This window comes from Pavona decussata, unplaced genomic scaffold, assembly GCF_977016875.1.
Source record: "Pavona decussata unplaced genomic scaffold, jaPavDecu1.1 SCAFFOLD_219, whole genome shotgun sequence".
NCBI lineage: Eukaryota > Metazoa > Cnidaria > Anthozoa > Scleractinia > Agariciidae > Pavona > Pavona decussata.
The window spans coordinates 3,038,056-3,063,084 of NW_028145624.1; the positions used below are offsets into that span (position 1 = coordinate 3,038,056).

A 25,029-nucleotide genomic window follows, 5' to 3' on the forward strand; every position below is an offset into this window, starting at 1 on the left:
AAGCAAAACTTACCAGCTTGACCTGTAGTTTCCAGAGCAACAACAAATGAACTGGACAAGTTGTACTTTACATTGTAAGCATTCACTTTGAATCTGTACCGTGTGAAAGGCTTTAGATTAGAAACCAGGTATTGAGTACTTTCTCCATCATATACCAACTTTAAGGAAGCAATCAGGTCTGATTCTTTGCCAAATGACAATCTGTATTTTATTCTGCCATTAGGGTTTGTAGGTTGGTCCCAAGAAACAAAGATTGTAGTGGAATTTATACTCCTGGTGGACAGATTTTGGGGTGCTGAAGGCTCTGCAAGAAAAACAATTTGAAACAAAAAATTATTAATCTACACAATTATGGGGTGAATACACTGTACATAAGGGTTTTTTTGGTGGGGGGTGGGGGGAGGGTAGTGTTGTTTGTTTCTTTGTTTGTTTGACAATGTTGAAACAAGTTTCACTTACTTCCTTCATCTGTTTGTTCCTGAACAGTGATGCGACTTCCTTCCCCTTTGGAGGTGAATGCACTGACATTGATGATGTAAAGTGTGAAGGGATTCAGTGCAGAGAGCACCACACTCTTGACGTCGGGGCGATTTCTTCTGACTTCTGTCTTGGAGGCATCTTTCTCGGAATACCGTACCTTGATTTAAAAAAATAAAGACACAAACGTTCAAACCCCTTATTTCATTATGCATGTACATGTAAATGTACATATAAGAACAAAAATGACAAAATCTTAGGGTCACTTATTAAAAGATAGTTTAGACCGTGTTTAACAAAACCACGTTCTAAGCCGTTTTCAATTTTGCCACCGATCATGCATGTATCTAAACATTGGCTGCTGCTGACGATAACAGGAAGGTTTGCATCCCAGACTAGAAAACTATTTAATATCTACTTTTTAAAATAAAACACATATAAACAGATTTGGAGGCCCACTGATTGTCTTAAGCTGCAGTCTAAGTTGGACTCTGTTTAAAAAACTGGTTCTTAATGTTTACAGGTGTACATACTTGTATGTGCGTAAACTTAAAGTGGATAGCTGTCATCATTTCTGGGATTTTAACCTTTTTTGGTGAAAAGGGGCAGTGTCACCTATTCTTACTGTTTCTTTGAATTGCAGAAAAACATATTTGTATTGATGGGAACATTAAAATTAAAATAAATAACCCCACTAGGGCAAAGAAACTAGTATCAATCATTTTGTCTGCAGATGACTAGGATGGCAATAGATTGCAACTTGAAAAAAATGGCCATTTTTTTTTCAACCTCCTCCCAAGAGTTTTGGAGAAATTGCTAAAAATTGATTATAGTTTATTGCTCCTTGGATAAATCTTTTATATTTTTTTCCCGGTGCTCTAAGAGCGATTTCACATTCAAGAAGCGGTTCTTTGTCGAACATTTGAGCTGTTTAGGCTAACGCGTAGCAAAATCTCTGTGGGTGTGCCCCTTTAAGTGCAATTACATAAATCCAAAACACTATGAGAACTCTTTCATCCACAGCGGCTCCTTCATAAATAAAAGGAAGCAAAATGTCGTTAATGGGAAGAAAAGCGGACATGGAGAAAAAGTGGCGCAGGAGACTTTCTCCCACGCTTCTCGTTATTTCACTCTCTCCAGTCCCTTATTTGTCTCTGCTCGACCCCTGCGCTTCTCATTTCACTCTCCTTTTTCACCTCCACGAAGAAAAGAAATCAACTAAATACCTGAAAAGTAATTATTTTCAAAATTTGGTTGCTATGGCAACATCAAAGTCAATGAACAGTGACTGACAACACCAAATTGTTCTCAGATAAATTTCCGAAAAAGTACTGTAGTTTTGGGCCGTTTTGCTCAAATAATAAAAAAGTTATTCAGGTTCAAAGATAACTCAGTAAAATAATAATAAATTTATAACATTTTTACCTCATAATATAAAAGAAAACCATTGATCTCTGCTGGTTCAGTCCAATTCACAAATATTGTGGTGGAATTCACAGCTATTGCCTTTACTTCAGTTGGCTGGCTTGGAACTATCAGAAAGCAAAATAACAAATGAAGTCAAACAAGAAAAAGATCTCTGATCATGTGCCAACAACCAGAATCAAGCTTATCACTCTTGCCAATCAAGCAATAAGCAACTCAGAATTCTAACAAATTCATCTACCCATTGCCATGCACATGTACAGGAAAACGTGTGCAACAGAATGACCACTGGTTTTGGTTCTCATAGCAAAAGAACCCACCCCCACCTCAAATCACTGTTATATGAGACTACCTGACTTGCACTTTCCCACATTTTTTAGCAAGGCAAACCAAAACAAATGCAAATGACATCAAGGTTCGAGAAATTAAAATTAATTGTTTCCTCAAAATCTGTTCTCGAGATCCTCAAACAATTCTTCCATCACCTCAAAACCTCGATACTCCAAACTCGAGCCTTGATCCTCCCTAGCTTGAGGATCAAGTTTTGAGTAGAGACTGTCAACTTGCTTTCGCACAGTTAATACCTACTGTGCACGTAAATGTACTTTCAACATTTATTCAATATTGAAAACCACTCTTTACCTACAGGTACAGCTGTAAATGGTAACTTTAGCATACTACGTTTGCAGGTCTTAGCTCTTAAAATAAATCTAACTTAGTAACAATTACCTTTAAGCAAAATTAAAACTAATCAACACATGATGTGAAATGACACAATCTCGACCTCGTGAGCCGACTTTCTTTTTTCTCATCAGAACTTTAAACCATACTTACCATCCTCCTGGGTCTGCACAACAACTTTATTACTGTATGGACCTGGAGCCACAGTAACAGCTCGTACTTGCACTTCATAGCTCGTCCACTTTTCCAGCTGACCAACATGATATGACTGGTTCAGCCCTGCATCTATCACCACAGCTTCACCAAACTGCAGCTCTCTTCTGCTCCCTGACTCAGAGTTTGGCTCATGCGGTACAGTCGCAGGGTTACCACTGCTACTAGGTGTGGTGGGCACTTGAGTTGACAACAAATGGGCCGGTATGGGAGTGTGAGTAGCGGTTGGCTGCGCATTCATCTTCCTTAGGCGTATCTGGTACTTCTGTAACTTGCCATTCAGAGTCTCTGGTGATAGCGGTTGCCAAACAACAAAGATTTCTTGGGAACTGATGCCCTTGGCTATTATTATTACTGGAGCACCTGATGGAGCTAGCATCAATACAAACAGATCAGCCAAGGTAATTGTTGTTGAAACAGTAAGTACTGTTTGTACATTACAGTGTGCTGGGTGTTTAATCGATAAAATTATGTGGTAAAGCAGAAAAACCAGACGAACATAATAATGATAATCTCAATGTTTGAATAGTTTCAAAAAAAAAATAACTTACTAGGGTTTAAGAAATAACCAGCCTTCTTTACCAAAACATGACTGTGCATTTCTACCCGTTAGATTATAACCTAAATATTGGTTCTTAGCTCAATTCTTTGAAGATCATGTAAGATCCCTGGGCACCTATCTAAATAACTTAAGTTAAGATTATGCTATAAATAGGACCCTACAGGATTTTAAAAAAATAGTAACTCACTGTACATGTAAGTATGATCTAGAAGGATCATAAAAATAATACATACATGTAAATGTAACTTGTGACAAAGCCGTGCACACCTACTCTACAGATAGTAAACCCTAGCAATACACAACTACAGCTGCAGTACATTGTAGCTATACCAACTTGTAACAGCATAAAGATTCCTTTGTTAGGATGTCAAGGCAATAGCACAAGGTTGTCCATCCAACCCACCCCTTTCACCCTATAAACTCCATCCCATGAAAGTATCATGTGATGGTTCACTGCTGTATGGTTTTTGGCTGAGGTCAGTACCATCATTGAGTGGAGAAATTTACATGTACCACCTAGATTATACAACTGGAATCGAGGGAGTGCTTCAAGTTGGCACTGAATGCTCACCTACACTGTACTTGCTTGAACTTTGTTTTATCTTTTGTCAGTTCTAGCACTGCATAAATTATACCCCTGTACATTGTACTCGAGTATTATTATTTTAATAGGCCTTATCACGGTTTTCGACGCCATTTTGACGGGTAGGCAAACAGGCTTGAAATAACAGTGTTTGTATCGAAATCCAATGTCAAATAATTTTTATAAAACATTGCTTCTGAAAAATTCATGAATTAGAAACTTTTGGCACTAGGAAAAGGATTTTAAGAACAATATTGGAGGGATGTAGCTGGGACAGAAAGCGTCCAGTCGTGTTTTGAACTTTCCATACATTTGTCTGTATAGCGAACCAGCCGTGAACTGCCACTAAAAATAGTTCGCGGGAAAAAATACAGGGAAATGTATGGAAAGTTCAAAACATGACTGGACGCTTTCTGTCCCAGCTACATGTACATCCCTCCATTTTTTTTCCTTAAAATCCTCTTCCTAGTGCCGAAAGTTTCCAATTCATGAATTTTTCAGAAGCGATGTTTTATGAAAATTATTTGACATCAGATTTCCATATAAACACTGTTATTTCAAGCCTGTTTGCCTACCCGTCAAAATGGCGTCGAAAACTGTGATAAGGTCTATTGCATTGTACTTTGAAAGTTGCAAACTGTCCAAGCAAAGATTTTGCAAAGTAATTTTAAATCAATTGCGTGCAGATCCAATGTAGATGCAGGTGTAGATTTTTCTTTCACCAGCTGTTCAACTGTTCACTGTAACCATTTCAAACGGCTTAGTAAACTCATCATCCATTCACTAGTTGCGCGCTTTGCCGTTTGAACAGCTTTCCATAAGTGTACAGTGTACATTTTCACGTGAAAGGTCAGAGATGTCGAACGCCGTACTGTAGGGTCACAGTTGTGAATATGCAGCATGTACCTGTGCCATTAGTACACATAGTAATAAAGTGTACATAAATGTAATAACTAAATACCTGTTTGATCTGTCAAAACCAACTGACTCTCTCTGCTGTAGTTGCTTTTTCCAAATGAGCTTCTTGCTGCAACTCTAAATGTGTAGTTTGTATAAGGTTTAAGCGAGGTGACTGTAGCTTCACCCTGTGTTACAATGCAAGCTTCCTGTACTAAGGACTGGTTGCATGTTGTCTGTTCCCATGACACAGAATCTTTGCTGAACTCTACTGAAAAGTTAGCAATAAACTGGGTGCTTGATGCATTCCACTTAAGAAGTACACTGTGAGCTGACAAGACAGTGACATCTTGAATCACTGGAGGGTCTGGGTTACCTGAAAGAGATGTTGTTGGACTATAAAGACATAAAAAAAGCAGGTTTAAAGCCTCAACACTAAAACTATCTTCGAAAAATGGATAGAGCCTTACAGGATTTGGGAGAAGGGGTTGGAGGAGGAGGGGGATCCTTCCACGCCTTCTTGAATGTTTGTCCCAGGGTTATTCTTATTATTAAAAAAAAAACCTATCTAGACCAAATTTTTGTTGTCATTTCAGCCCAGGGGAGGCGAATTCTGCCCCCTTCCATAACTTAGCAACTATAGAAGCAATCAAGCTCCGAGGATAGATAGTACATCCAAAGATGTTTCCTTTGAGGTCTGCAATGGGAAGTGATGATGTCATATGACGTGGTAATAATTATGTCATGATTGCCAAATGGCAGTCAAAATTGGTTGCCATGGTAACATCGAAGTCAATGAACAATAACCGACCACATCAAATTTTTGCCAGATAATTTTCAGAAAAAGACCTGAAGTTTGATGGCGTTTAAACAAATATTAAAAAAGTTATTCAGGTTCAAATTGGCCACAGGCAGAATCCCCCCCCCCCCAGTCTATGTAGATAGGGAGATACGGATTGCATGATGTTCTTACCAAATTTATCAAGCTATAACAGAAACCACTGCTCAGTCCTGATTTTAAGCTTTCTTGTTCAAAGAAAAGTTTGTTTATATAATTATATTATTTGGAATACCAGAAAAGCTAGCTACATGTACATTGTAAATTACAAGTGCACACAAGCTACAGACTAATGCGAGCCTGTGAACTCTTGCTACGGCGTGTACATGTAGCACACCATAAACAATAATTATTTCAAATTACTTCACATAGCTGCTTTAGATTAGCATAATTATACTGTAGTAAAGTAGCATTTAATTACAGGTACATGTGGTGTCAATTACTACTTGAAAGTTTGATGGAGCCATGCAAGATTCCAGCTTAGCAAGAGGATGTCCTTAGTAACCTTGTACATGAAAGCAGCAAATAATAATATTATACTAGCTGCCCTTATACAAGTACATGTACATGTTTGTATGTACAACTGTACTCAGTGATCCGATTTAGTAAGATACGGATCAGAGAGGGTACATGTAGTTTGGGAGGAAAAATATTACCCATGAACCACAGTGTCAAATCAAAATAATTCTATGCAAAAATAAGGAAAAAAAGTTTCACTGCACAGATCGACCCCCTGACAACGACACATGACCACAAAGAAAGCAGTGCACGAAAGCCTTGTAACAGAGAACCACTGGCTACCGTTCACTAGTTGATCAAAACTTACTACCATGAATTACAGTTGTGTACATTGAGCTAGCTATGATAGTCAATGTACAGTGTACAGTATGATTACCTGGTGGTGAGACAGTTGGAGGTGGAAGCACAGCACTTGAACTAAGCTGCCACGATGTCTCCGTTGTTGTAAAATACGTAGTGGACAGGTGAATCACTTGTTGGCTACTAGAGGCATTCAATCCAGGGACCATGAAAGAACTGGTCAATAAAGGGGATGGACCGTAGCTAGTGGATCCTTGAAAAAAAAAATAATAATAAATTTAATGATAATGATATGGGATTTAAATAGTGCATTTTCTATGAAATATTCACATGCCCTTTACAATACTGTGTGAGGTTCTTGACCAGACTGGGCGCAAATTGATGGGCTTGGAGCACCACTAATATAACCTTGGGGGGAGTATAGCACTTTTTAGATCGAATTTGTTGTTTTATAGCAGCTCATTATTCACCAGACTTTTTGTATGTGGCATTCAATTCCTTCAGGAAAAAACTGGCTTTATTGCATTATACTGACTGGTTTGCACTTCATTTTAGCTTGCTGGTTTTACTAATAAATGCTTCTTCTCAATTTTCTGGTAAAAATGGATTGAAATCTTGCCCGTAATCATGGGTTTTAAGACCAAACTAACCACAAAAAGTAAAAGCTCTCGGCACCATTTCCTAATGGTGGGCCATGTGCAAAACTTCTCGCAAATCGGAGCTACAAGTGGGCTAGAAAGCACTACAAGTCAGTTATGCCCCAAACCCTTCAATTCTAAACCTGCAGTTCCCAATCGATGCAAGTGAAAAGTGACACATGCCCCAATCTGGATATGGACCAGATCACAAACACTGGGTACTACATCCCCCCAGCGCTGTACATGTATGTCCCCTCCAGGTACATGTACAGTGGTAGGACAAGCCAAACAAGCTGTACACATGTAAAAACGATTTGTAGGAGACATGGCCAATGCTACCCTACCCATTAACAACCATCCGAGCTGAGACAAAATCCTTCACCTACATGTACAGCAGCATGATCTTATCAGTTCAGGAAACCAAACAAAAAGCTACATGTAGGTCTACTGTTTTTTGTTTTTTGTTTTTTTTTTCTAATCTCAGAGCACGCCAAATTCAAAGCAACATTCCTCTTAACAGTTTAAATGTACAGTGTATTGACTGAATGGGACTGAGCAGAAAAAAGGAGTACAGGGAGGGAGGGGGGAGGAGAGAAAACCATGTTTTTTTTTTAATGTCTGTTAGCCTGCGATCCCTGTATTCGTTCTACTGTCAGATTAACCTGAAATCCAATAGGAAATAAAAAAAAGCCTTACTCTTCTGAAAAGTTGATGAGCCAATCAATTTCTGGGGGTGTGTTCTTGCAAATCCAGTCAGATACATGTACTTCAGCTGTATGTATAAGCAAGTATTACAAAAAATAAAAATTTAATTATCTGACCTGATGAAGTGATGTTAAGTGGAACAGAGTAAGCAACCACACTGCTTGTGGATGGCAATGGTTTCACAGGAGGGCTAGATGATACTGGTGCTTTGGTGCTCATGACAACCACCTTAAGTGACTGGTTAGCAGACACATACAAAGACGAAAATTCACCTTTGATGACACTAGTAAACACTGAAACTTGCGTAGGAGGCATTACTTGTGATGAGATACTCTGACTGCTCGGTTGAGTTGAGTAAGAAACAACACGACTTGCGGATGGCAATGGTTTTGCAGGAGTGCTAGAAGAAAGGGATCCTTTGGTACTCATGGCAACCACATCAAGTGACCGGTTAGCAGACATGAGCAAGGATGAAGATTCACCTTTCATGACACTAGTAAACAATGAAACTTGTCCAGAAGGTGTCCCTTGAACAAAGACACTTTGGCTGGTTGGAACAATGCCAGATGGTAGCACTTCTGAACTCGACAGCAATGTACCATATTCAGAAATGCTTGATCTATCAACATAAAATCGTGTGGCAGTGTACGTAGGTTCTGATGTTGACAGTGAATGAGATGCACTCATAACCGCTGTTGCTGGTGGCAAACTTGTTGATGTAACACCTTCTGGAATACTTGTAAGAACAAAGCTAGACGACTGAACCTGTGACTGCATCAGATGAGTTTGCATTCCACTAGGTGTAACAACAACAACCGGTGTACCTGCGAGGCTGGTTGAACCAACTTGTGACTGCATGACATTAGGGGACTGCATCATGCTAGAGGTACCCTGACCACTAGTAATTGAAATGCTACCTGGTACAATGCCTGTTGTGGATGCTTGTGATTCAGAAAAATTAGGTGTCTGAACAGCAATTAAAGTTCCACTAGGAGTTGTCAGGCTTTCCTGCAGAGCACTTGTCGAGACAGTTTGTGTTTGCATCAAATTAGATGTCTGTGTTACAGAAAAAATATCTGTATCACCTGAAATGCCTGCATGAGGAGAGCTTGTAATAATGGCTTGCGTTTGGAACAAACTGGGTGTTTGTTCTGTATTAGAAATATCACCAGTAGTTAAACTTTCATCGTGTACAAGGACTGATGTAACAGCTCTTGATTTCAAAATATTGGATGTTTGTACCAAACTTGCTGTGCTTCTAAAAGCTGACTTTGTAGCCAACTTTGCCTTTGTACTTTCCACAGGATTTGTAATCCTGCTAGGTGTTGATGTTACGGCAGAGGGCAGATTCACTGTTGCTGATGAGTGTAACTGAGGAAAAGGTGAACCTTCAGCTGAGATTGATCCTGGTTCTCCTTGATTGGCATAGACTAAAAACAAAGAAAAAAAAGTAATATGAACCATTGAAATAAACTTGATTGCATACATGAAGGCACATGTTGTACATGTGAGTATTATTTTCATTAAGCTCATTGACAAAATATTGATGAACTTGGAAGAGGTGGACTTAAGGTGAAAGAGCCTGGCATGCAGAAGGCTGCATTGCCCTAAAGGTAACCATGGCAACCACACGAGTGCTAACCACCTTGCACTGTGACACTGAAATTTCAGTGGAATACTGTACTTACTGAACCCCATACTAACCTAAAATGAGGGTGGCCAGAGAGGGTGCAGAAATCGTACATGTGCATGCTGCTAAAGCCCTGAGTGTGAATTGGTCCCAATGATCAGCCAAGGAAAGCAAGCAATACAAATAAGCAATCAAGTGTATATGCCACTGAATACATAGTGGTCACCCTGCAGAAGCCTGTCACAGTACAGTACCTAGGGCCCGTAAGCCTTGTCTCCAGGTTAACTTTGCCTAAATTACATTTAGCCACACTAAAATTTGAGTCAAAACCCTGACAGCAAATTTTCTCAGAATAAAATTATAAATAATTGAAGGATGTGGTACAGAAAAGGTCTCTATGCCTAGAAACCCAAATTGTCTCAAATTGGCATACAGGCAGGATATTTTGTTAGAAACATGGTTCTCTACCTAGTTTTTTACCTAAAGGCTCACATTTGAAGAATCAGCTCAATACCAGGGTTTGTATTAATTTTTAGGGGTTCACTGTACACAAATGGTGAATACTCAATCAGTACAGCTGCAAGTTATGATTGGAACATGATGAATCAAAGGATCGTGAATATTAAACACTTGATGAATTTTGAACTTTATGCACACTAAATGATCAGATGACATGTGCGAGGACAGACAGGTTTGTTTTGTCTGGTTGAAGCAAAATAAACTTGTTATCGTTGTTTTGTTATCCTCTAAAAATGCCCTGGCTTGCTGAAAATGTTGGGAAAATAATAATCGCCCACCCTGGAATAAGTGCCTACATGTACCTTATATATGCACCCACCCTAAAATGAGCGCCCAGGAAAGTTAATCAAATAAATACAGTATGTCATTCATTTAGATGCCACAGCCATGCACGCATGAATTTGCCAAACACCACAATGATTCACTCTTTGAATTCTGATGATTCCTTGTCCACCACTTCATTTATATTAAAACGAAACAGCAATTAACTTAAACCTTGCAGATTTTTGAAATATACAAGCTTACATGTGTTAGCTTAATGATATTAAAATTGAAGTGGCTTAAAAATTCAATAGTTAATTCCACAAAAGAAAACAGATCGTCTGGACAAATGTGTAATGTAATCATTGGTAAATTAAAAGGCGGACAAGCTTTCAGCGCGACAAGAAATAATATACAGGCGTACATGTACAAGCGACAAAGGCGTGAAAATCTGAATTCTTTGTAATCATTGATTCATTGATTTACCCGCCTTGTGCAGTGAAACGACACAGATCTCACTCGCACGAAACAAACCCTTGCTTACATCTAAAAAAAAATAATTATTGTGTTGTTTGATTACGAAAAGAGACAGTTCACGCCGCTCATGTGTTTACAAAAACAAAGGATAAGACGCAGACCGTGAAATGTGCGCCCCAAGTTGTTGAAAGAGTGATGATATGAGCAAAGGGTTGTGTTCGTGCAATCAGCAAGAAGGGCTGAAAGCTAGAACTGCGGAGGAGAAAGTCGATAAAGGCTTTGTAATGCTCGATTAAAACGAAGCGTCAGAACTTTCTTCAACTCTTTACTTGTCAAAACAAGAATAACATCGGCCAAAGAACAATGCAAATAGAAGGAAGGGCAATCATCACGCAACTTGAGCTTACCTACACACGAGAACTCCAAAACTGCGAAGAGAAGCAACGCGCATTTCATCGTCGCTGGCAGTTTCTTTGATCGCATTGCCATGGTTTCGCCTTCCAATGCAAAGTAGGGTACGAATGACGGGATTGGTTTTGCTGGTTGTTAACCCGTGTCGACTTTATCCATTCCCTTAGATTGAAGACTTCACTTTCGCGCTATCAATTAGACAGACATCTTCCCTTGAAGGCAGTACTGTCGGTCGATTGCACATACCACAGGAAGTCGGTCCCATTTCCCCTGCATGCAATCGATGACGCGTATTTCCGGTGACGTTTCACAAAGTTTATTTTACAGCTGGAAGGCTGGAGTGGGACCCCGCCAACTCGAAACTCAAAATAGTTCGACTTAAATTGAATTTCAGGTAGACTCTTTTTCTTTTTTATAAGAACATTGAGGCTGAGATTAACTAAAATTTAAGAACATACCGGTAAAAAAAAATAGCATTATTCAGGCTGACATTTTTATTTTTACCAAATGTTTTTAATTACGGATAAATTAATAAATGTAAAAACTTCAGTCTATATTGTCCAATTAACCCCAATAATAGTCGTCTTGGTCACGTCCGCATAGTTTATTGAAATACTACATATAACAAGTAATTTAAGAACTTGTTAAGAACTTTTCAGGCTCAAATTGCCACAAAAAAATAAATAATAATAATAATAATAATTATAATTATAATAATAATAATAATAAATAAAAATAGGAAGAAGAACATTCAGCCCGGCTCATCCCCAAAATTAGATGTTGATAAAAAAAAAAAAGCGTTTTCTGTTAAAAACGAAATGAACAAAATATCGTTCTTTCACAATCACGAGTCACTTCGGTGCAATAAGTTTGTTTTATAAGAGCCTTTGATAAGATCTTTGTGTTTGGGAATTCTAGCCAATATTCTCAGAACATATTTTAATATGTCTAATGATTAAGCGAGGCTGAGATCGTCGTTTCCGTACATTACACACGCCATCAATATAAAGATTAAAGATTTCAACACGTCAATCAGCTATGTTCTGACATTTTGAGGGTTTTATGAAAACGATTTTAAAATAGATCTGAGTTCGATTTGAGCCAAGGGAAAGCATGTAAAATTAGTTTGAATTTTATAGCGGGGAACTCGAGTTAACAGAGTTCGAGTTAGCGGGGGCTGTGCTCTACTTCATTTACCTTGTTTCTTCTTTCTTGTGAGAACTGAGGCAATGATTCACCGCCGGGTCCGAAGTGGTCGAAAAATGAAATACAAAAACGCCAGGCATAAAATAGCATATGCCAATTCCCCTCCCCCCTCCCCCCCCCCCCTTCCCCCACCCAAGACAAACAGAAAGACAATTCGTTCACTCCAACTGAATTGTATGCAACTTTTCCGCGAAAATTCAGAAAATTCATCATTTGTTTTCCTATATTTTTTCCCTTTTTCATTTCCCACTTGTCTCCAATACTATAACAAAATAGACAGCAAGAATTATTCGTTCCAAGTGAATCAGCTATATTATTAGATAGGACCACTGCAATGATCTGTTAGTGTTTATCAGATAATAAAACGTACTATGTGAAAATATAGTTCGTCGGCAAGGACTCGACCTCCTGTCTCCTGCATTCAAGGCAGACGTGATAACCGAAACACCACAGGCAGTATGGTAATCACGTTTGCCTTGAGACCGGGGGTTCGAGTCCTCGCTGGCAAATACTGTAATGGCCTTCTTTGACTCTGCTCCGGCTTATCTTCTGTTATTTTAACAAGGATTCGTACCATTTCTCACCAAACTTCGTTTGTTAGTATTGAACATCCCCTAAAAGGGAAACATGTTAGTATTGGTAGTTTGCTGAACAAGCCCTGTTTTATTTCCTTCCACACGTACACGCACCACATTTACATAAGGGGGATAAAACGATAAGGCGTGATTTACTTTTGTTATTACTGTATTTTATTTTATTTATCTCTTTATAATTTCTGATTGTGTGAATGTCCCAGCCATTGATTGTTGCTTCTGTTTAAAAACGAGGCCAATTAAATAGCATCAGCAGTACCGGAATATTACTTTGGGAGCTTAGTCGAGTCTCGTGACTGCTCCACGTTGAAGCTACATCCGCAAAATTAAATCCCCTTTTGGCTTACGTTTGATCCTCTGTCCGTTTTGATTCAAAACAGTGCTTTGTTCGGCCAATTGCTTACTTTTTACTTTTCTTTTTTTGAGTTTCTTGGTTTTATTTTCATTGGAGCCGAGTTGTGCACCTGGAAGATGGGACAAATATCTTTCAGACTGACACACAATCGCCTTCCAAACATTTTTATTCGATTATCTCCGGGAGAACTGCAACGGCGTCCCAAATAGCGGATGTATTAGAAGTAGATTTCGCTTTCGGAAGGTGTAGTGAAGGACTTTATCAAAACTGATAACTTTTAGAGGCAGCGATAATAGACTTGCCTTCACCTTGCTAGCTTTAAAACACTAACTAACTTAAAGTACGAAAAAAGACATTCGACGAGTAAGGTGGCCAACAATATAGGGTGTCTTAAAAAAGTCGCATCGCTCATTCACTTGCGCAATTTCGGAAGCTGAGTACTCGACCAACGATGGAAATACCCTATGTTTGAAATTACGTGGCATTCCAGTGATACACTGGCTTGTGAGAGTTTCCGCATACATTTGTGGTGACAGGATAATTATAAGTGAAAGGTGACCGGATGTTAAGGTGAGGGAAAAGGCCATTTGTTTTCCACAACGCGGCTTCTACGGGATCAAGTTAACTAGCGTGCTGTTTACACTGATGGAGACCAACGGTTCATTTCCTTGGGATATCCGAAAAGACTGATGATTACCCATCTCACAAATCCGGATCAAACTGTGATGAAAAACTAGGGTTTTATAACGCGATTGGTCACCTCAAACTTTGGCAACGCTGAAACACTAATTCCTTTGGTTTTCGGAGGGGCAAATAGGTTCCTTGTGTACCTCTGAATCAGAAAGCCTTAATTTTAGAAATGTTGCAAATCCAACGATGCTTTCTCGTTTGACTTACCAAATGTAATTTCCGGGTTAATGGTAAGCGCCCATAGCCTTGATCACTGCGCAGGCTCAGTTCTGGACTGGATTAATATTCACAGCTTCCTTATGGCTTCCGTCCAACTGCTCGATCAAAAAGTGGAAACGTTACCTGCGAAGCAGTTGCTCCTTTCCAAACGAGCGCGAGAAACGAACGAAAATTTCTGAGGAGATCGAAGGAGCGAGACAAAAAAAACACCAACTGTCACGAGCTTCCCGCGCTCTCGTAAAGGAAACAGCTGCTAAGCGGAAAACGGGAAAGTATACCTGACTTGGGGTGGTTTCGGATTCTTGTTTAGGAGTGGCTCCGTTTCGTAGAAGGGCCGAAATGGAACTGATAAGGATCCAGTAAACCCTGGAATATTGAACACAAAAACATAACACAGCTGTACATCTTGGTCTAAGTGGTTACCATATTGTATTTATCTTCAGCGATCAAGCCTACCAGAAAACGATCTTAGCTAAACATAAGATGAGATTATAATGATCTCAACTGATGCAGCCGAAACTCTCCTACGCATGGCTGCATTGCATAGATACAGCTTTTAGTTATTACAGAAAATTCACTGGCATTTAGAGAGCCCGTAACTGACATGGTATTTAAACTCTTAGCCTTTTCTTAACACGAACGACTACACGGACCCAATCTCGTACACAGAGTCTTCGTTCCCCTTTCGTTTCTTCAAGCGTGCCCAGTAAGGAAACAAGACTCAGGGTACGAGATTGACACATTCTCGTGCTTAGACCCCCCACGGAATTTAAAATTATTACGCGAGTGATCCAACCGCTGACCAAAAGATCGTAGGCTCTGGGAACGAGGATGAGATTGACACGGACCGCATCCATTTTCGTTCCCAGGGTTTCTCCTTTTGCAAGACCATGGGAACGAGGTTGGTTCTTCCGGAGCCAGTGAGCAACAACTGAGAACAGAGTGAATGTAACTATATGAAACATATATTTTGAACTTTTAAAAAGCAGTTGCGAAAAAAAGCCTGAAAAAAAATTCAGGCTTGAACGGGATTCGTTCTCATGAGATTCGAACCCATGAAAAAAATTCAGGCTTGAACGGGATTCGAACCCAGAGGTTATGGGTTCGAATCCCGTTCCTGAAGCCTGAATTTTTTTCAGCCTTTTTTTCGCAACTGCTTAAGATGCGTACTAACTGCGAGGATCTTTCTTCTATTTGAACTGAGAACAGAGGTATCAAATTGCGAGAAGTCGTTACTTTCTTCCCGATCGAAAATGTTCAGTCGCGGTTCGCAGCTCCCGATTCTCTTATCGCCCTCGTCATTCTGTTTACTGAGAAAAATAAACAAAGCTCGTAGTTTGGAGTAACATGTCTTTCAGACTGCCACTCTTGAATGCTTTGTTAACCTCGGATTGTATTAAGTGACTCTTTGAGAGGAAAGACCACTGTCAAAATTTTACCCCGGCCTCTACACTGATGTGTAGATATACCTGTTTTAATGTAAAGCATTGCTTAAATTTCAAGTGAGTGTCGTAAAACCATGCAAAACCAATTGTAATACTCTGGCCAATCACAACAGATATAAACAACCTATTGAACCAATCACAATTCGAAGAAAGACGTACATGTAACCGGCGCCAAGCGCGGGAAAACGCGTACGAGCGAGACACGTGTTTTTGGTTTTGATTCTCATTGGTTGAGAAAATGGCGCGAACTCTCCCAACCAGTCACATAGCGCAGCGAACCAGAACCAAAGCAAACCGAGAAAATACTAACTCAAATGAAAAGCGCTCACAAAAAGACTACTACTGCCATTGTAATCCTCCAATTCATCATCTGAATACTGAAATTAAACAACAAACAAACAGGGGAAGCCAACGGTTCACCTTGATGGCCTTAATCGCCTCAGAAATTCGGATTTAGTTTTAAAGAACATCTAAGTTTTCTTCGACAAAATGACAGCTCAAAATTTCGTAACACTGGTAAACTATTTCCTTTCGTTTTGGGCGGTGCAAATATGTCCTTAAAAGAACGAAATAAGGTCAGCTAACATTTTCGTGAAGCTAACAACAGCTACTAAAAATATTCGAGAAACAATATTCCGTCGGTCCTCATTGGGAACCCCTGAACAAAACTGTGTATGTGTTTTCATTGATACATAAGTCTCCATTTACGATATTTCAGCTTCGATGCTAAAAAACACACACCTCATCCAAAAGCTGAAAGCCTGTGAATTCAGGCTTCGCTTAGAGCGGTTTCCGATTGAGTGTCGTAAAACCAAAACCAAAGTAATTACTCTGGCCAATCGCAACAGTTGTACACATCACAACGAGCCAATCAGAATTCGAAGCAAATACATGTAACTGGCGCCAAGCCTGGCAAAACGCGTGCGGCGAAAACACGATTGGTTTTGGTTTGGATTCCCATTGGTTGAGAAAGTGGCGCGAGTTTTGTTAACCAATCATAGAGCGTAGTAATGGAAAACCAAACCGAACGCGAAATTGCTTTCGACATTCAATTGAAAACCGCTCTAAACAAACAAATATGCAAGCAAGAATAACAAAACGCTCATACGTCAAAACGGCCCTTAAATGAAGTTCAGATGGAGGTTGCTAGCTTTAGTGCATTTTCTTACAATTGCGATGACATGTCAACGAGTAACTGATGAGACTAGCTACTGTAAGCTGACTGGCAAATTCATCTTCGGTCAGTCTACATGTAGTATATGATGTTGGCAATAGCGCTTGCAAACGCCAGAACTCCACTCAGCCAAACGTGGCGCCCCTTTCCGCCAGTTGTAGCGTCGCTTGATTTGATGCCACCTACAACAAGGCAATAAAAAGATAAATAAATGAAATATGGCGCGAGTTCCCTTTGAACACCAAAATAACTGTATCTTTTTAATAGAGAGAAATACTACTGGCTGAAACTTCTTCCCTAACAGATAACGATCGTGCGTGACACCATCGGAGTGGTTCAAATATTGTTATTTATTTTTGGAGTGATTATCAAACTCTCGATTTAGCCTTAAGCCAGTTAGTTCTATTTAAGTTAGGCTTCAGCCCAAAGAGTTTTGAATTACCTTGTGGTCCAACGTTTTTGGGCCAGACTGGGACCTGGTCATTGCATTTGTTTCCAGTGCAGCATTCGATCTCACACTGCAGAAGGGTCCACTTTTGACTTGCTTTAAGAGCGCCAGTAAGGATAGCACAGGCTGCCTTCTTATCTGAAGAAACGATCCAGAGAAACAATTTAATGACATTGCAGGTGGAAACTGCGAATCAATTGCTTCTTTTTTATTTTTATTATTTTGTAATTACGAAACGTTTGAATGCATGTAGAACACCTCACAACGCACAAATTAACTTTGCCGTAGCGTCGTCCTTGTGGTCAGTTTGGTATAGTCTGAAATGTTAGCTTTTCTGTGGCACTAAAGCCTCATGAGGATAGGAGAGAGAGGCTTATCTACACCCACAAGGGGTAAGCGCGAAGAGGTGGCTCCGTGATGTCAAACTAGCGGATGATCATGAGTTTGGCTCCAGTTACCTTCTTTGCCTGGCTCACGGGCGTGACCAAACCCCAAGAGTTGCAACTTAGCGGCATTCAGATCTCGCGTAGGTTGAAGAATGGGAAAATTTCGAACTTCCTATGGGTGGTTGGCAACCAATCCCTAGAGATCCAAAAAGACCATGGCATGGCGGCCATGCATGTTGGATGACCAAACAAAAGGTTCTGTCATCCAACATGGCTGCCACACCATTGTCTTTTGAATCTCTAGGGATTGGATGAAACCACCTATATTGAATTTTTTTTGTTCATTTTTTTCATAATCGATGGATAATTGGAAAAGAAACTTATCACCGACCATTTGGGCAAACTACAGGCTAAGTTAACGCAACGGCTGCCAGCCGCCTATTTGTAGTTAGTAGGCGCGGCCACGCTCGTGCATGACGTAGCTAGAGATTGTGACATGAATTAAGTGCACAATAAGGATGCGCATAAACAATTAGTCCTCACTGCGGTTAACATAGCCTTTAGCGTTTTATTCTCCAGGCTTAACATATTCCATCACATTATTTCCATTGCGCATATGCCACAAATTGACATTCCAATCCTAGCAGTATGCAGGATGTTTGTCCCATGAACGTAGTTTAATGGCCTTAGCGCCCACGAGTCTCCTGTAGCTCAGTGTTAGAGCATCCCAACTAGTAATCGGAAGGTCTTAGGACTCCTGATAAGAGAACTCGGATTTTTTTTTCATAGTATGCCTGTGTCATTCACTGATTAATACATCATTCTCAATTTTTTTTATTGCTAAATCACGTTATAATTCTTTGTAAGTAAGTAATCTCCCAGTCTTGTAACCTCAGCATAAAAACCTAAAACCCTCACTTTCGGCATTGAAAGCAAGGAGAAAAAGTACCTATTAATTAGAATTATTAATAGAAAAGGAAAAGTGTTATCAAGGAATCCATTATACGAAATGAAAAGAAATCCTTCCGTTTATTGAAAATTAGAGTAATCTCAAGGTACGTGCAGTTGTAAATTAGTTTTAACTTTTAAAGAGCATTTTACATATTTCTTTGTAGCGTTTCCTATGCCGGTGATTGTATAGCACGAATATAAAAAAAAAAAAATTAAAACAACGTTTTGTTTTTTTATTTTACATCTACCTGCACAGTCAATGCATCCTCGAATAAAGCCTTCTTTCGCGTTCCCAAACTCGTCGCGATACTTCCCAATTGCTGAACCGCAGTGAGATGTTCCCAGTGCACGCGAAGACAAGGCACAGATTTGGGTTGTCTGTGTATTAGAGCAAGTGGCTGCGTCACGCTCCACACAGCTGTTGGCCTTGAACTGTCACGGAAAAATCAATGAACATTAATAAACTTTTTGAAATTTTATCAACAACAGTTGTCTATGCGCTCGATGACCTGGTAACTGACTTTGGTTTGAAACAAACCTCCCTTCATTTAACTCTATCTAGATCGGGCTTTCTTTTTGTCTTTTGGGGCCGGGGGAGGGGGGCGGATTCCGCCCACCTCCATATCTTGGCAAGTATAATAGTTCCTTACCCTCCCCCCCTGACTCATTAGCATTAAGGTATGGGAAGACTCCTATCGAGCAGAATGACAGGGAGCACAAGCGTAAAAAATGCGCCAACAAGAAGGGTGGGAGGGAGGGGCGACCAGTTCCTAGATGTCTTCGTGAAATGGCACACCTTGCACCAATTATTGTGTCTTTTATAATGCTACTCAGTCATCACGTGGGATGATGAATGTTACATGAACTGTGAATAGCTATGACAATGAGAATTGGAGTAGAGATAGTACGCCCAAAGATGTTTCCTGTGAGGTCCGCAAAGAGGAGCGATGACGTGTATTGTACTGTGTATTGTAGAGAAGTTGTCAAAAACTGCTTATAGTTTGTTCTTCCCCGGATAAATACCTTGATATTTCCTTCTCGGTGCTCTAACAGCAATTTCATGTAAGAAAAAAGGTTCTTTGTCAAATATTTGAGCCATTTTGACGAAAATATAGCAAAATCGCTGTGACAGTGTCCCTTTAAAGTTTGTATTGAATTGTGTTTCAATTTACTTCTGCGGGACCAAACCACTTTAAAAAACATTTGGCAAATCATCCTGAGATCTAATATTCTGTAGTGCACCCTGAAGCACATCTGTCACTTTATTCTTTCTTTATCGTTTGTAGTTCTTGTGTAAACCTTGTAAAACTTGTGAATATACGACAGATATGGAGCAGGGATGGCGCAGTGATGAGAGCACTCCCCTCCCACCAGTGTGGCTTAGGTTCGATTCCCGGACTCGGCGTCGTATGTGGGTTGAGTTTGTTGTTGGTTCTCGTCCTTGCACCGAGAAATTTTCTCCGGGTACTCCAATTTTCCCCTCTCCTCAAGAACCAACATTTCCAAGTTCCAATTCAATCTTGATTATTGTCAAGGGCCTCTGGCTCGGGAGATTGCGCAAGCACTCACCGTTTTGTTGACATTCAGACTAGATTACTTACTTTACTTAGCGCGTGTTTTACCTCCACTAAACACCTTTATTGCCGACTGTGACAGGGTTGGAGTCTGAGTGTTGCATCGGTTTCCCGTACAGCATTCGATCTCACATTCCTTTAGCGTCACACCTTTTCCTGCTTCAAGATATCCTCCCAGTGTAAAGCACGCTGCTTTTTTGTCTGGTAGCGAAAAAGAAAACGGCTTAGTTTAACTAGTCAGTGATCGGTGAATTATTTAAAAGTTTATCTGTAAGGATGCATGATTAAAGGGAAATGCGTTTGCAAACATTTTTATTTTGAGCTTTAAAAGTAAGTAACTGACTGACTAACTGACTGACTAACTGACTGACTGACTGACTGACTGACTGACTGACTGACTAACTTTACTAACTGACTGACTGACTAACTTAACCAACTGACTGACTGACTGACTTACTAACTAACTTAACTAACTTAACTAATTATAACTGGCAGACTGACTGACTGACTGACTGACTGACTAACTAAACCAACTGACTGATTGACTGACTGACTGACTGACTAATTTAACCAACTGACTGACTGACTGACTGACTGACTAATTTAACCAACTGACTGACTGACTGACTGACTGACTAATTTAACCAACTGACTGACTGACTGACTGACTAATTTAACCAATTGACTGATTGATTGACTGACTGACTGACTGACTGACTGACTGACTGACTGACTGACTGACTGACTGACTGACTAATTTAACCAATTGACTGATTGACTGACTGACTAGCTTAGTTACTAAGATGTCAGGAACTGTATTTTAAATGAAATATTTTACAATTAAACATTTTCATGACTGTCCCATTCTAATCTCCATTTCATATACAAAATAATTCGAATAAAATCAACTCAAAAAGAAATTCAATCACATCTGTTAACTTTTAGACACAAGTAAGTGTTGATGATATATGAGTTAACGAAGACTCACAAAGGCTGTTTGTCTCATGCACCTCTAGCTCTAATGATCCGTGATTATTCTATGGGCGGTCACTATAGGCCTTATGCCCTTATCACGGTTTTCGACGCCGGTTTGACGAGTAGGCAAACACGTCTTGAAATAACATTGTTTGTATGGAAATCCGATGTCAAATAAATTTCATAAAACATCGCTTCTGAAATATTCATGAATTGGAAACTTTTGGCACCGGAAAAAGGATTTTAAGAAAAAAAATTGGAGGGATGTAGCTGTACCAGAAAGCGTCCAGTCGTGTTTTGAACTTTCAATACATTTCCCTGCATTATTTCCGGCGAACTATTTTTAGTAGCAGTTCACGGCTGGTTCGCTATACAGCCATGTATGGAAATTATTTGACATCGGTTTTCCATACAAACACTGTTATTTCAAGACGTGTTGGCCTACTCGTCAAAATGGCGTCGTAAACCGTGATAAGGCCTATTGGCAACATTCGACACTTGTTGCCGCTAAAACTGAAATTAATAACGGTCACTTAATTACCTGCACAATTGATGCAGCCTCGAAAGATGCCTTCCTCTTGGGGGTGAATAATCGACTTCTTATATTTTCCAATCGCCGATCCACAGTGAGTTGTCCCCAGCGAATCGGGATCAGTGGCACAATTTTGTGTTCGCTGATTCGCAGAACAGGTGGATGAATCATCTTCAAAGCAGAAATTACACTGTGTTGGGTCAGCTACTGTGAAAAAAAAGAAGAGAAAGACAGTTGACATTTGTTTATCATCATCATCATCATCATCATCATCATCATCATCATCATCATCATCATCATCATCATCATCATCATCATTATTATTATTATTATTATTATTATTATTATTTAGCGCTATTTTCAAATTGCCCAATAGGCTTCAAACATGATTTACATAAAAAGTTAGATTATCTAGCTCATTTCAAAATTGTACAGCAGCTTAAGGTGTCTCCATATAATTTCTTCAGTTTCCCTGGTAGTCTTGATGTTCTGGTTCTTTTAGCCCTGTGAAAATATGTGGGTTCAAACATAGTTTCGAGTATCTAAGTCCCTATGCTTTGCTAAAAATACCGGTACAACAGGTAAATCCCGTTTCCATGGCAACCAGCAGATGATACATCTGTTGATTCCTCCACTCCTGACTAGTCTCAAAACGGGTTTGTCCGAATTTTGAACCGTAAAATGTCGCTTTTTTGTGTTAAGAAGAGAAAAAATCCAAAGTATGTCCTCGTAAAGTCAAAACAAATTCTGTACATACGTTTGGCTAATTCCTGCACTTTCCGTTTATGCCATTTATTACAGTTGTCCATAAATTTTTTGGAGTACAAATATCCTCTAAATCCTAACATTGAGCCAATTTTCTAAAAAAATTCACCGTAGAAAACTCGTTAAAAATAACCTTATTTTTCAGCCTAAAACTGGCCTTGTTTTGCGCGGCAGCATAATGAAAATTTCCGAATCAGTTAGAAAACTGCATGCGCTCGCGCCATTTTAGTACCCAGTCGTCGCGCGCCAAATAATTGAAGTCACCTTAATTACATTATTATAAGATAGACTAAAGTTAAAGTATCAACATTATATAATACACTAGTTTAAAACCTAATTTTCTTAAACCCTCCATAAATCAGGGCGGTTAGGCTCTTTCTACTGAAAGGAACAAAGGAAGGCATGATTAATGAAGACGTTTCAGTCCACTAGTTTGTTTACGTGTACTGATCGCGTTCGGTGAAATTTAAAGAATGTTTTTTCACAACTTTCGAATTCATGCGTAACGTCAAAGGTTATAGTTGAAGTGACAGCGCAATCATTTTTAAAATTTCTCCGGTCAAAGTTACTAAAACTGTTCTTTTTGTGTATTTAGATGCACGCAAATTCGAAGCCAATTCATGATTTAGTGATTGATAAACACAAGGATGGACGTTTTGTTTTAGCAATGTAGGGTGAAAAATTATTTATTCATTATTCAATCATTTTTGCTAGTTGTAAACAGTCCAATATCAGAGATTCTTGTTGCTTTAATCCGGATTGAAACTGTATGTCAGGTGTGATCAAACGTAATAGAACTGCAACGACGACGATGATATATATTGTTTTCATTCGTTTTTAGTGAAAACAGTGTATACTGAGACAGTAGTGGCCGTTCCCACACAGCTCAGCATCAAATGTTACAGTCCACAGAGCGCAATCATGAGTCCAGTAGATTGTTATCATAGTTCTTGGTGTTTTCAGGGACGAAACTGCAAACAAACTTCGTAGGAGTTGCAAAACCGAAGGAATGGTTGATCAAGCTTAAAATTTCACTGCAAAGAAAAAATGCATTTGTAAAATCTGTCGCACATTTCGTGTGTTAAATGATATTTTTCATCAACCATTTTAAAAGCTAGCAGTCTTGCTGAATCAATAAAAACAACAACAAGCCGACCCCTAACAAAAATGTACAATGCGGTGATAAAGGGATTGGTTCGACAAACACTTAGCTTGTTTTAATTTTTTTCTTTCTTTCTTTCTTTTTTTATATACAGTTCAAGATCCACTGTCAGCATAGTCATCATTTATTCAACGGTTTTCTAAAAATTCAATTTTAAGAATGCGTTTTGTTACGATTCAGTGACAGTCAGTTACTCATTCTGTTTACAACTGTTGGAAAGCAAAGCATTAACCCTTCAGGAAACAATGGAAGCGTTCCCTGAGAAAAATCTTCATGAAAATTAATAGTAGATATAATTTTAAGTCGAACAACATATTTGGCTTCAAAAAAACATAACGATTTTGTTGATTTGTATGTTTCTTAAGCTACCGAAAATGTATGGAAGCCTACGAACCAATCCGGTCCTTTGATAGAACAAAGCAAAGCAAAGCAAAATGATCAAAAAGTTTTGAAAATAGATTATCAGGCATCCTAGCTAGATGGAAAATATCTCAAAACTTAGGTAATATCCCTTATTTGGTGCCAAAGCTGTGAGTGGGACACTGAAACATTGCAAGCAAAAACGCTGTCACTCCGATAGATTCTAAATTGCAAAGGTTTTAATTTAGGTCGGGAAAGAAATAGTTTAAGCTTGTTCCGTGAAAGAGGACTTACCAACTGCATCTGCAATAGCCAAGACGATCACCAGAAAGAGCTTCATATTACAATCGTTCAAAGATTTGCCACGCAACCGGTCGGATGAGATGAAAGGAGCTTGCCAAACTGAAGTTAGAGATGTAATCCTTGAGGTATATGAAAACAGGCCAATATAAACCGTAAAGAACTAGACGCTAAGTCAAATGTGATTGGTCAAAGGCTGAGTACAGTTATGGATGCAATTTGATCCTTAACCTCATGAAAGCACATTTAGTCATAATCCCGCGAAATGAGATCATCAAGCGTCTAACCGCAAGATGGATTATCAGTTAAAAGGTATTTAACAAAAATAAAAGCACTTAAACTATTTTAGCTTGTTTGTTTGCTAGTTTGTTGCTTATTTTTCTGCTTGGACACCAGGCCCCAGTTGTTCAAAGGCCGGATAACTTTATCCAGTGGATAAGTCACTATCCGACAGTTTCAATCTGCATGTGCAAAGATTTCAGTATTTCGTCGTGTACAAGCGAATATGCACACTCTAACCACAGTCTAGTTTACGAGTGTACGAAAACCTTGGACAACGCTTAACGTGAAGTATATTTTAGACCCCGAATAGTGCCTTATCCAGCGGATAAAGTTATCCGGCCTTTGAGCAATTGGGGCCAGGCTGATAGCCAGCTAATTACACAACTTCGCTATTTTATAGCTTAGCAATTAGCTAGAGGCCGGAATAAATGGAACAGATAGCATTAGGAGCATTTACGTGGAGCTGAAACACTTTT

General features: G+C 39.3%; 2 protein-coding genes across 5 annotated transcripts in view; both read right to left on the reverse strand.

Annotated features, from left to right (window-relative positions):
• Nucleotides 1–11,373, reverse strand: part of LOC146459540 (receptor-type tyrosine-protein phosphatase F-like) — a 57,601-nt gene extending 46,228 nt beyond the window's left edge. For 2 of the 4 annotated variants that reach the window (XM_085089423.1, XM_085089422.1), the window contains exons 1-8: nt 11,133–11,373; nt 7,955–9,268; nt 6,572–6,748; nt 4,903–5,214; nt 2,737–3,168; nt 1,903–2,009; nt 460–637; nt 14–304 (exon numbers count right to left, since the gene is read on the reverse strand). In XM_085089423.1, the coding sequence (XP_084945549.1) occupies nt 14–304; nt 460–637; nt 1,903–2,009; nt 2,737–3,168; nt 4,903–5,214; nt 6,572–6,748; nt 7,955–9,268; nt 11,133–11,214 (2,893 nt within the window). In that variant the 5' untranslated portion in view covers nt 11,215–11,373. The remainder of the gene's footprint in view (nt 1–13; nt 305–459; nt 638–1,902; nt 2,010–2,736; nt 3,169–4,902; nt 5,215–6,571; nt 6,749–7,954; nt 9,269–11,132) is intronic. The other 2 variants (XM_085089424.1, XM_085089425.1) reach the window with 2 other exon arrangements.
• Nucleotides 11,374–14,620: 3,247 nt separating this feature from the next.
• Nucleotides 14,621–24,654, reverse strand: LOC146459541 (putative skeletal organic matrix protein 2). Its single transcript, XM_085089536.1, has 7 exons — nt 24,266–24,654; nt 21,694–21,891; nt 20,226–20,378; nt 19,486–19,565; nt 18,852–19,035; nt 17,261–17,404; nt 14,621–17,000 (listed from the first exon to the last, which is right to left on the reverse strand). The coding sequence occupies exons 1-7, from the start codon at nt 24,309–24,311 to the stop codon at nt 16,891–16,893; spliced, it is 915 nt and encodes a 304-aa protein (XP_084945662.1). The 5' UTR covers nt 24,312–24,654; the 3' UTR covers nt 14,621–16,890.
• Nucleotides 24,655–25,029: the final 375 nt, after the last annotated feature.